The sequence below is a fragment of the Antedon mediterranea genome, chromosome 1 (assembly GCF_964355755.1).
Source record: "Antedon mediterranea chromosome 1, ecAntMedi1.1, whole genome shotgun sequence".
Taxonomy (NCBI): domain Eukaryota; kingdom Metazoa; phylum Echinodermata; class Crinoidea; order Comatulida; family Antedonidae; genus Antedon; species Antedon mediterranea.
Window position 1 is genome coordinate 4,266,014 of NC_092670.1, and position 12,976 is coordinate 4,278,989.

General features: G+C 30.3%; 2 protein-coding genes across 2 annotated transcripts in view; one reads left to right on the plus strand and one right to left on the minus strand.

Annotated features, from left to right (window-relative positions):
• The window catches only part of LOC140054221 (small ribosomal subunit protein eS8-like), a 225,609-nt gene that overhangs the window by 28,326 nt on the left and 184,307 nt on the right, over positions 1-12,976 (minus strand). The gene's annotated exons all lie outside the window — the stretch shown is intronic.
• Positions 1-12,976, plus strand: part of LOC140050259 (polycystin-1-like protein 1) — a 66,278-nt gene that overhangs the window by 7,545 nt on the left and 45,757 nt on the right. Inside the window, exons 5-6 of the mRNA XM_072095376.1 lie at positions 5,090-5,245; positions 9,986-10,311. Coding sequence (XP_071951477.1) covers positions 5,090-5,245; positions 9,986-10,311 — 482 coding nt within the window. The remainder of the gene's footprint in view (positions 1-5,089; positions 5,246-9,985; positions 10,312-12,976) is intronic.

The following is a 12,976-nucleotide window of genomic DNA, read 5'->3' on the forward strand; positions in this document are numbered from 1 at the left end:
AGTGTGTTATAAATGTACAGTACAATGTTTGTATGATGAGTGCAGTAATCAGATAATTCAATTCAATTCAGTTTTCATAGCCTATGCCCTTCATACCAATGGTGAAGACAAGAAGTGCCCCTTTAATGATAAGCTTTGCCCTTTCAGAGGAATTAATTACCCTGGAATTGGTAGCTGATAGGTATCTTTAAATCTACAACTCCATTCCACAGTAAACGTACTGAGAACTTTTATTAATTACAGCATAGATATCAATAAAATGATGGCATGTGCTATTTTTCACAATCTGTTGTTTTGTAACTGCTACAACCGCACATGTGGAGATAAAACTGTGTACCAAACTTGAGTTACTTTCCATAAACACATTTTCCAATCAAACGGCACCAAATCTCTTTATTTTTTACAGAATTTAGCTACACAATTACAACTTAAAAGGTGGAGTCCATGTTATCTTATAATGATTCTATATACAGTAGTACAAAGCAGTACAAATATTTACTGCGCAGTAAAAGTATACATGAATGTCTCCCTCTATAGACATCTGTAAAAGACATGTCTTGAATATAGAGCAATTAAAATATAAAAGTTTGCACAAAATCTAAGCTAAAAATAGCCCTACATGGTGGGCATGAAACAATGAACAACCATGCCGAGGGCAACATTTTTTCAAATCCACACATTTTTCTATAAATGTTGAGAAAAATTCACACTTTTATAAAATCAGATATGTACAGTACAATGATAGATTATTTCGTGGTTACGAATTATTTTGTAAAAAAAATGATAACATGTTTTAAAAATTATGATTCTTTCCTATCTTGTGTGTATTTATTGTACTTTTTTTTAACTTAGATATTTATATTTTATAGGAACTTGATTTAGATTTAGATTATCGAAATAGATTGTCTACTGTATCTTGGTGATATCCTATTCAACATAAAATAACCTTTAATTTGATACCAAAATTAATAACTTGTTTGATTAGAAAAAAAAAATTCCCTTTTTCACTAATCTCAAAAAGAAACCCATCTTGAAATAAAGCTGCCTGGTTTTCTTTTCAAGATAATACTAGGCTTCCAATCCTGTAGGAAACAATTTTAAAGTGGGAGGGCCATCTAACGATTTTTTTTATAGATGGGGTACGTAAGAGAGTTTTGGCCTGTGGAGCCAGCAACTTTGGGAAGGGAGCCAGCAACTTTGGGAAGGGAGCCAGGGGCCGCAAGGAAACCTGGCATTCTATAGCAATTGAGAATGATGGGTTTTAACGGGCACATAATACGTTGAGGCGAGAATAAAATGAACCACTCACTGATTTAAACGGTTATTTAGGAACAAAAATTTTGCAGAAATGTGGTCGATATAAAAATTATATTTTAAATCTATTTTGAAATAAATGGTTTAATTTTGGCACTATGCAACAGAAACAGACCCAAAGACTTACAGTAGGATTATTATTACATGGGTTTCACAGCTTATCGATACTGTATGGAATGACTAAAGTTTTTGCATCATCCAGGTTTAATAAGCTGCCATGTTAGATTTTAAATATCAAAATATTCAAAAAATGTCAACCTCTCTATGACTGTGTATGGAATTTTGTCTATTGAGTATTGAAATGATAGTTGATATGTTAGCTGTGTACACAGAACACCTCATCTATAGGGTCATTATCAATAATTATCATTACCTTGAACTTGATGGGCTGTAAGGCAGGTGTCTTCTTCATTCTAACTTCAAAGTAACCTTTGTAAGACCACCTAATGCTGGATACAATCTATTAGATGCATGCTTTTGAATATCTGCTTTAATAAGTTCCATTAAAATACCTAGTCTGTATTAAATATATGTTATGTACTGTAAGGCTAGATTTTAGCAAATTACGAAAAAAAACTGAATAGGCTCTTTTGAAAGTTGGTACATACATTTATGGCAAACAAAAATGATTGTCCTTTTCTTTTTTTTTTTATTATTTATTACCAAAAAAAAATCAAATCTGTCTTGATTCAATGCTACAGTAGCATGCTAAAGTTTGTGGGGAAAAAGAAATACACAATTCCTTACAGATTTTTAATGTCAACTGTAATGTATAATGTATGTCTTTTAAATGTTTTACAATCTTGAATTTGAACCTGTGTATAACCTTGGCTTAAATGTCAAAGTCAAATTTGTTTCACAGTGTACAACAAATAATGCAGTTTACTGTAGACTGCGTTCACACGTAGTGTACACTACAGCCAGCATGAGATTGGCGTGACAACGCAAGGGGTAAAGTAATCGACAGATTAAAATACTAAGGTGTTCACACATAATATGTCGTTTCTTCACAGAAGTCCAAGTTTCTTAAGTACAGTATTTGCAGTGGTTGATTTCCAAATCCTGCGTTCACAGCTTTGCCAAATGACACTACAGTATGCTTTTGGCTATTATTACACTTTCTTACGATTATTTATGATTTCTTAATACGTCAGAGTAGGGCAAAACATCTGACCAATTACTCAATACAATGACGCAAAGCTACTCCACATTAGTTACAAAATTACAAACTGCCTTTCCTCTGGTGAAGGTAGGCACTGGACAAGAGAAGCCCATGATTAATGTTAGGACCAATCAAGGTGCTTTAAACAGTCCTGGCTTTGTATCAATCCTGTTAGTGGCGGTAATGTTGGTTTTGATTGAATAAAATAAAAAAAAAAACTTTTATTTCATCCTAAAATTTTAATTTGCTTTCTAATCGAAGTGCAGAGAGCATCAAATTTATAATACTATACTATACAATTTTTCAAGCAATGCTGGAGGCTTTAATTAAGATGGGTAGCTGTCGTACATAACTCCAAAGAGGTGCAGGCAAAGGCGTAGGTTATGTAAGGTCTACGCCAGCCTTATTAATTTAATATACCCCATGGTTTACTTTTTTGCATCTGTGGTGTTTTTGTGATGATAAAAATTGCATCAGGGGGATTAACCTTTTTAGGGAAGGCTTCTGTTTTAACTAGACCATGCAGATTAAGATTATGATGGTCAGAATACGGCCAGCACTTTTCATCCTGCACTATATCGATTTGATTTATTAACTTGAAATATCAGAGTATATAATGGTACAGATGGATATGCAGTATAGCAATAATTATTTAAATCAAATATATTACTGTATATTATATCATGTCATTAAATAACAGAGGTTATTGGTAACACATGTTTCAATTTGGTCTCTTTATACTTGAACCATTGAAAACATCAATAACTGGATTAACTTTGTTCCCAAAAGTATTACATGTACAGCCCAGAAGACTTGACAGTTTTATGGTTCAAATACAATTGTTCTCTTCCCTTTCTTGCAAGAATACTTTTCAGTAGTCAGTCCTTTGACCTGCTCAAGTGAACCAGTATAAAAAGATATTTTTGGTTTACTTGTTTAATTAAAGCCATACTTGTTATTTTTTTGTTTGAATTATATATTTGTTCCTTTTCAATTAATGTTTAATTTCCAAATGTGTTAAATTGCTGTTGTAAAAGTTTAAATTCTGCCATTTCTCAAATCAATAAACAGCTAGATGTATGTATATAATATAAGTACAATTTTGCAATAGGAGTTTATATAAGGAGAATATAATAATGATAATCACACTAAGGGGTTAACTCCCAATCTACTCCGCAGAAAATGAGTACCTTGTTGAGAAATACTAGGGAGGATCAGGCTACCCACCCTAAAACATTCCAAGGCTTAGTACAATTTGCTCATAACAGCTAATTTCCCTATGTTCAGAATGAATTTAGGACTCGCCTATAAGTAAGCCTACAGTAACATAGTAACATAGTTTTAAGAAAAAAATATGTTATTATCTACAAATATATAGGCCTGGAGACCGGAGATTCTTAGTGAGTTTAGAAAAGTACTTTTTATCATTTATTTCACACCAAGTTAAAGTGCCTGGACATGGAATTCTTTGAGGTAGTCATGGGAATATTATTGCTTTTATTGTTTCAACCAAAATACATGAAATTCACAAACAGAAAAACAAATTCCAAAGTTAATTTTTTTTTGTAGGAAATCCAATCATAAAATGTATCCCAGAAGAAATGATCAGGTTTATTCAATACCCCACTATTAGTTTTCTGTCATTTCATCATAATGTTCAATTTATACAAATTAATTCTGATTGCTACCACAGGCAGCAACATTTAGGGTTTTTAGAGAATTGCTTAGAACAGCTGTTTAGGTTCCTAAGCGTTCCATTGTTTACAATTCAGATGGGGGCAGTGATTCTTTCTTCCTAAACAAATACAGAAAGTATGTACATACCTACTTAGTATTTTAGTTTTATTTTTTCTATGTTGTTTGTATGTTTTCAATGCATTACAGTACATTCGATAGTGTTCCTTTGGAATTGAATGAATTCAGGACTTCTTCATACAAATCTTCATATTATTTAATAGTTTTTGTGAAAAGTGGGACTCCATTCGAAAATGAAATGAAATGAAAATTGTTCCCCCAAAAACATGAAAAATGAAGATTAATAAAAAAGACTTCCAATATTCCATTTGAATTAATAACTTTATACAAAAAAAACTATAAAAAAGTAATGTTTAGAAATAAATTGTTAGATTCAACTAAAAATGCATTGACAATTTTTTGCCTTAATTTACAGTTTTTTCGGCTAAATGTATAAAATATTTCATAAAATTATTCATTTATTCATTTCCATTATTTGGGATAGTTGTACATCATATACAAAACAAAAATAAAAAATATCATCCAGGAAATTAACAATAACATCTTCGTTTAAAGATTTGTATGTCGAAATCAAATATTGATTTGATTTGATTCAACAAAAACAATCTAAAATTTTAATTTGCACCAATGCTATACCGGTTGGATTGTGGAAGTACATTAACTAAATTGTTTTAATTAAACTATTACTGTCATGAATTCAGTTTTAAAACTATAAATAGAGTTTCTCCAATATTATATAGTATAATAGTTCAAACAGTAGGATATTGCATTGTGATTGGTGAAGAAATTCCCATATAAATAACAATTTTCTAAAAAAAAGAAGCTTCAAATGAAATAACAGTTTGATTTTGTTTGTAGGTCTTCCACAGTTGAATAATAGTCTTCAAGATGTCCAAGTGCGGTGGTTGGTTAATGCAAGCGTTATCAAGGAAGAAACATACATTGTTACAAATCAGACAATTTTATTAGTTGCGGTTACACACCGATTCCAGCAACAAGGATTATATGTAATAGGTAAGTTGATAGTGTTTAAATAAATATACGAAAGAATAGAATCCAAGTTTCTGTTCGCACACACACATTCGCAATCTAGATACTAATGATCACTGGTATCATTTTACGTTCATGTTAAACTTAACTTAAAGCGTACCCTTGTGTTTTCCTTTTTTAAATGTAACATGTAAAAACAACAAACATCAAAGAAAACGTGACACGTTTTGAATTGTATAATTATTATTGTTTGCATAATTTCCAGTGAACATTCTTACGATTTTGCTTTTTATTTTTCCTCTATTTGCAATTGATTGTTTTTAATAAGGCTCAATTATCACAGAGGTTTAATAAAGCGTCAAAACAGATCCGGTGGAAATGTTAACTGGTAGGCTACAAATCTTTTCAAATGTTACTCATGTGACTATAGCCATGATTGCATTGGAGTTACGTACATATGTGTCAGTTTAAATTAAACATTCATACAAATAATAAAAGGTGATTGGCTATTAATGAAACAAACGTCAAATCTCTTAAACCATTATACGTTTGCGATCTGGATAAACCTATCCTGATAGGCCAAACAGGATTGAGGTATTGGAATAAGCGTTCTCGGACAGGCTGTGATTGGTTAGGCTAATGGATAGTTCCCAATCTGGATTACAGTCCGCAAGTGTGAACCAGGCCGGTATTATGTTGATTTTATTTTTGAAGCATAATAATATAAACCAATATTTATGTATAGCTATGCCAAAATAGCATTCTCAAGCTTAAGGTAAAGAGTAACTGTGCTTGCATTCTTTAAACAGTTGTTTTTGTTATATCTAGCTGGGCTCATCTATAATTATCTTCTTACCACCTGTGTTTCTTTATCAAATGGATTTATCCAATTATATTATGTACAAAATTTGCACCTTAGCAGAACCACAAAATAAAATAATTTTATTGCCATAATTATTTTTGTTAGAGTTCAAACAAGATGTTTGGTGATGTAAAATATTGGGCACAAAATGAAATAAACATCACTGCTTGAATCCAGCTGAGAAGCAATAAAAAAAAGTTTAACTCCATACTATAATTAGAGTTTGTGGTAAAGTGGTGTGTAACTTTAGATAGATATTCTCAATCCTTTTCATATTACAGCATTATATTTAAATTATAACAAATTATTTATATCATCAATAATAATAATACTGTATTAAAACTACGTTTATTTTAACTATGTGACGTATGGCAGGTAATACAATAATTAAAGATGAATATAGATTTAGTGCCAGATCTATCAAACTTGCTTAACAAAAATTTGTCTTAACTTAAAAGATGTATTGTCCCCAAAAAACATGAAAAATAAAGATTAATAAAATCAGATTTTGAATAGGCCATTTGGTAGTTTAATAAAGTTAAATCACTTCGGCAGAAAAAATAATAAATTCAACCAAAAACCCATTGGCTGACCAATTTGACTATTTTTACAATTTTTGGTCAAGGTGGAACATCAAAATAATTGGGAAAAAATTGTTTATGCTTTAAATTAATTTTGCTTAAGTCAAATTTATTAACAATTCTTAAATCTAAGATGAAAAATGTTGTTTTATTATCTCATTTCTGCACAACAAAATATTGTATCTGTACTCTGTACTTGCACATACATACGTACTCAATAGTAAATGTACTAGTACTGTTCTCAGAAACTATAATAGACCTTGCTGCCTGATCAGTGCAAGTGGTTAGACACTAAGGTGAAATTATCTTGAGCCAAAATGGCAAATTCAAGATCGAAGGGGTGTTCAAAATTAAATATTGACTGTTCGACTGGAAAAAGAAAATTAATTTATTTAGAAAAAAAAACCAAATTTTTTTTTAAACTGTTAGTGTATAGTATATATACAGTACAATCCATCAGTATTTGTACTTTCTAGAATTAAAAGAAAATAAACATCACACTTTTTTGGCATAACTAGTTTGATAGTGTAGACAGAGCTTAAGGTGAAATGATATTGAGCCAAAAAAAACAGACTATAGTTATTTGTCCAGATTTAATTATTTAATGTACTAGTTTGTAACATGCAAACATTCATTATTTTTGTTTATATTTTTAATCGTAGTTTCATCAAGCGCTAACAGGACATTCTTTTACCTACAATAAATGTCAAGTCGCGACATTTAAAAACAAATTTGCGTCCTGTTGTTTTTGTTCGTGATCTTACAATGTACAATCGTCGCGTTTAATCACAACCACATATGGATATTGTCAATAATTATGTGTTTGATTTGGCTGAGAAATGGAAAAAATTAAATTATTTGTGAGGTAACAGTTTACATGGCACCCTTTTAATTAGGTTTCTGTGTATGATTAATTTTAGAAATGAGGATCGTGCCCTGAATATTGTCTCCGGATTTGACGATCATCCAAAAAGTCATGCACAGACAAAATAGTGATTGCAGTTTGTTAACCCGTAGTAATAGTCAATGAACTAAATATGCCTAGTCGTCCAGCCTTGCACCTGAATGTAACTAATACGCCCTGCAGCCCTCCTCTATTGGTCTTCCCCAGGTGTATCCTGGCCATTGGCATAAATAGCCCAGGTGAACCATGCAGATAAATTCAATTTACCACATTTTTTACTTCTAGTCCAATTTTCTCAATCTACTTTTTTAGCCAATGAATGACTTGGGCTATCTATCAAACTAGAAACAATGGAGACCAGCATGTGGCTATTGAAACCTGAATCCAAAACTTTTTTGTCTCTTTTCTATTGGTGTACTTCAATTACTAAACTAACTACTATCTGGCACCTACATAAGCTGGATTTAGTGTGGTGGAAAGTTAGTTTGGATGCGGAACTTATTGAAATGACAGTCTATTAAAGTGTTGAAATCATATATGTAAACTTAACGCTACTATGATGCATATCTATAAGTTGTTTGTTTTACTTGTTTGTTTGGAACTTTTTGGAATATTATCTTGTACATGTAAGTCTTATTTAATACAAAATTAAATTAATTTAATGGATGTACAGTATGCATAAAACTGCATTATTACGATCATGGAAGTTTATGAGTGAATGAGAAAATAGTTTGATGAGTTGAATGGTTGATTTAAAACCAAAGTTGAATAGGATAGTCAGATTTTCAATGAATTATATATTCTTCCTATTCAATGAATACAAAAGTCATTATTTTTTGTATAATACATTTCTGTTCTAGGGTAATTTTTTTTTAAATTAATCAACCGTGTTCTATCTTGTCAAAAATATTTTGTACAACTCATATTTTGTGGAGAAAAATTTTTTTTATTATTTCTTTAAAAATTGGTACCTTCAATCATTTAAGTGTGAGAAATTAATGCATGCACTTGCACATGATATATAATGAACCATTCAAATTACAAGTATGCACAATTACTCATATGCTTTGTAACATATAATTAACAGTGTTTAACAAACATCAAAATAAACAAATAAAATAAATGCAAACATGATTATTTTCTGTTGTAATTAATGTCTTTGTATTAAAGTGAATGTAGTTTTAATAACTTCAGTAGTTGCTTTTATTACAAATTCTTACTCGTAATTTTTTATTTGTAGCCCATGAAGTGATGGATATATCAAAACTAAATACATAATTCTATAAAGCTATATGTATTTATTATGTAGTAAGAGTTTTTGATGAAGCTTTGTTTGAATTAAGCACTGTAGAAACAAATACAGTTTTGTTTGTTTTACACTCCATATTAAGTTTATTTTGTTGAAGGTTGCAATTTTAATTAATCTACTTTTTTTTAAACACCAACAGTGATTTATTTCTATTTAAAGTACCGAATTAGTACAGTATGTAGTTTCGTTTCGTTTCGTTTATTTATTTAATAGTAAAAAATGTAGTAAAATAATAGAGTTATGAAAAGTAAAATTACAAAAATGATTTTTAGAAGAATATCTTCATATTAGAAAAAACTACTTGTTTTGATGTTGTGCTCGTTTATTTTAATGATGTATGTGTGGTTCTCAATTGTTAATGTTATTTTATGCTATCTTTTTAAAACATTTTAAATATTTTAATTACCTTTTAATAATGTAAAAAATTGTCACAATTCAGTTTTTCTGTGAAGATAATTTTAATAAATATACCATTATGAATGAATGAATGAATGAAAAGAATTGTATTTATAGAAGCCTGCTGAGAAACTACTTATGTGTATAAACATTGTGTCTGCTATAAAGGAATATGCAAAACTACCAAACTTATCTGGAGTTATAATTTAACACTTTTTAAAAAGAAAAATCAACTAATAATTAAGAATAAATTGTTTTATTTTAAATAGGAAGTCTGCTGAAAAACTATTTTGTATAAACATTGCTATTAAAATGGAATATGCAAAAAAGTTCCCATTAAAGATATCTTAACATACCAACAAGATTAACGAACAAAATAAAAATTTAACGCAATTATCATGAAAATAAAAGTATTTACTATAATTATGAATAAATTTAATTGATACTCAATCAATTTCAAATCAATTTACTTTTTTTATCAGTAAAATGAAAATATATTGAGTGTATTTCATAGAAGTTAAAAATAATAATATATAAAACATTGGGTTAAAAGTACAGTATAAAAATAGTTAGGAGCACTTGCATGTATGTTCACTATTAAAATCTTCATCTTAAATTGATATTGGAATTTAATTCATTAAATAAAATTATAATATAATTGATTTTGGTTAATTTTCATATATTAATCGTACTGCTCTCTTTTAATTCTCAGATGTTGAAGTTGAAAATCGTATCTCAACATCAAGCAGGAGCATCAATCTTACAGTTGTAGAACCTGCTCCAAGAAATTTGCAAGTACTGTTAAAAGCAAGCCCCGATTCAGTCCCATCATGCATCCCGGTGGAAGATTCTTTTCCCGTCAACTTGCCGTCTGTGGCAGTTTTTTTGAATGAAGAAGTTACCCTACAGGCATCGGTATCGATGGGAACTAACTTAACGTTTGTTTGGGAGTTTGAAGATGGCTCCACGTTCGTAGTGTCACCATATTTAGTAGAGTTAGAATGTTTGAGAATTACATGCATGCAGCAACATATAAAGGTGAGACTTAAGGAATGCACTTTTTCTTTCTTACACGAATGAAAGCTCGTCTCCAACAGGCCTACCTACGCACTTTTGTAACCCATATTATTTTGATCAGAACAGGTAACTGTTTCATGGTGAGTTGGTTTAGCACCTGCTACAATAACTTACCTTGTCTTTCCCTCCACGTCATGTTAATTCTTGAATTCTTGGAAATATAAACATTTTTATTTATTTATATTCACACAATCTAATGAAAAATTACCAAAACCTTTTTCCAAAGATTCTATCAAATATAATACTATTTTTTTGATAATTATTATTATTATCTTGCTAGATTTGTAAAGTGTGTAAAAGTTAAAATTTCATGTTTGGCTCATTAATAAATTGACACAATTAAGTCATTATCTTTTTATAACATTTAAAAGTTAATTGATATAGGACTGGCTATGACTGTCACATTTATATAATGCACTTTAGAAAAAGTCAATCGACTTTTCCAATTTTAGCCGCCGATGACGTAGTTAGTTTAGCGATTTAAATTGTTAGTCATTATAACAGTAGGGTAGCTGTAATTTATACTACTATTAAGGTTGTTCAATTCATTGAAAACAACTTTAGGATATCGGCCAAAAGTCAGCAAGAATGCTGTGCTATAAATTAATTGATGTTTAATGATATTAGGTCAAGTGGTTCTTGATTACCCTTTAGTATTCATGACTAATTCCTTAATTTGTTCTGACAGTTTCCCAAGAAAACGATCCCAACTATATTGTTTTAAATCAGTAATTTGCAGTATTTTATAACGGACACAATTTGCTATAAATTTGAAATATTCCAAAAATGACTAGTTTTTAAAACTCTTCCACTGTGCAGAAAGTTTTAAAAGAAAAGTGTGATTATTTTTGAATTGTTTACGGTAATTTAAAGTCGGGAAAAAGTTACATTTGTGTAATTTTGTTGGAATTTACAACCTGGCAGCCATCGGATTTGATGTTTTTCAGTTTTATTGCCATCACAAACGCTATGTTGTTGATAAAGCTTGATCAAATTTATCGGTACATTTCTTTCTAATTTATAATATATTGCTAGATAAATCCACCACTTAAAGGGACATTCCACTTAAAGGGACATTCCACTTTTAAATTGTCTATTGTGTATAACATAAACATTTTTAGAAAATAGATATAATTGATTTATATGAAACAAAAAACATTTTATTTTTAAATATTCACATTTTGGAATACATCCATGACATGTCCAAGATTGAATGCAAATGTTATAAATGTTTTAAAATCTTGGATCTGTCATGTTGATATGAATTGAATACAATACAATTTTCTAATACTGTAAAACAAAATTAGGAATATTTAGAAGGTAATTTCTTCTTGACACACAAATTACTTACATCACATTATGGTTTAAATGTACTTCATGAAAGTAGTTCATAGTTGAGACTGTCTGTCCTGCATCATTTTGATTTAGTTTTAATACAAAAACCTCATTAATTGCCAGTTTGTGTCTTATCAGTGTTAACATTTAGGCAATTATTATATCCACAACATATCATTTGAAAATGAGTTTGTGATTACTTTCATATGTGTGAGATGTCAGGAAGTACAGTATGAATTCCCCCATTCTAAATAATGAAATACATTTTGATGAGCGAGACATGAATAAAACTGCCTTTGTGTGGCGTAATATATCATTGATATATTTTCTATGGTACCACAATCAAAAACAATTTGTATTAAATTAAATGGCAATGATAAGAAAGATATGCAGTGTTAAACTGGCAGGAAGGAGGAACACAAAGGAGATCATGGAATGGTATGGTATGAGAGGTAGCTTGAGATGGATAGGACATATTCTAAGAAAAGATGAAGATGAACCAATAAATAGAGCTTGGAATTTAGTTGGAAGAAGAAGAGAAAGAGGATGACCAAAGATGAGGTTGAAAGATATGGTAAAGAAAGAATGCGGGAAAGTTTGGAGGAACATAATGCGGGAGACGGTAGAGATGGTGTAGCAGCCTGGAATGAGTGACTGTCCGTAACCCCTTGGAAGACTGAGGGAGAAAGCCGAGTCAAATAAAAGATGATGATGATGTATTTTACTATCTAAGACATCCTGTAATTGGATCACATCCAGTATCAAAAGAGGAAAAATCCAGATAGCAATCTTCTTCTGGATATAATTGAGTGTTCACATCCAAACTTGTGGTGATATCATAACACGTCATTACAGTGTTGGTATTTCACAATTTGTTTGTTGTTTTTTTGTATGATGCATTTTTTAAATACTGTTTAAATTTTTCAGATCACATAAGTAGATTAACAAAGTACTACAGTACGTTGGTAAACCTGCAGGCAAACAATTGACACTTTTCAAAATGCCACGAGATATGACAAAGTGATTGTTGTTGTTAGTACAAGTTCATTATGTGGAGCTGTGCTAGTGACAAGATCTATAGCTACTGTGCTAGTTCATTCAGATTTTTCGCAGTAGGAGTAGCAAAACTGTTAACTTTTATTAAATTTTAATAGCACTCAGCAGATACTAATTAGAGGAAGAAAAGAGCCTTGAGACTTAAGTGCAATGAACTGTGCTTAGGTTGTGTAGAAGTCAAGTTTTCTATTGGCCATTCGCTTCAGCTTTTTCTTTTTAAATTTCAGTGCCAAGA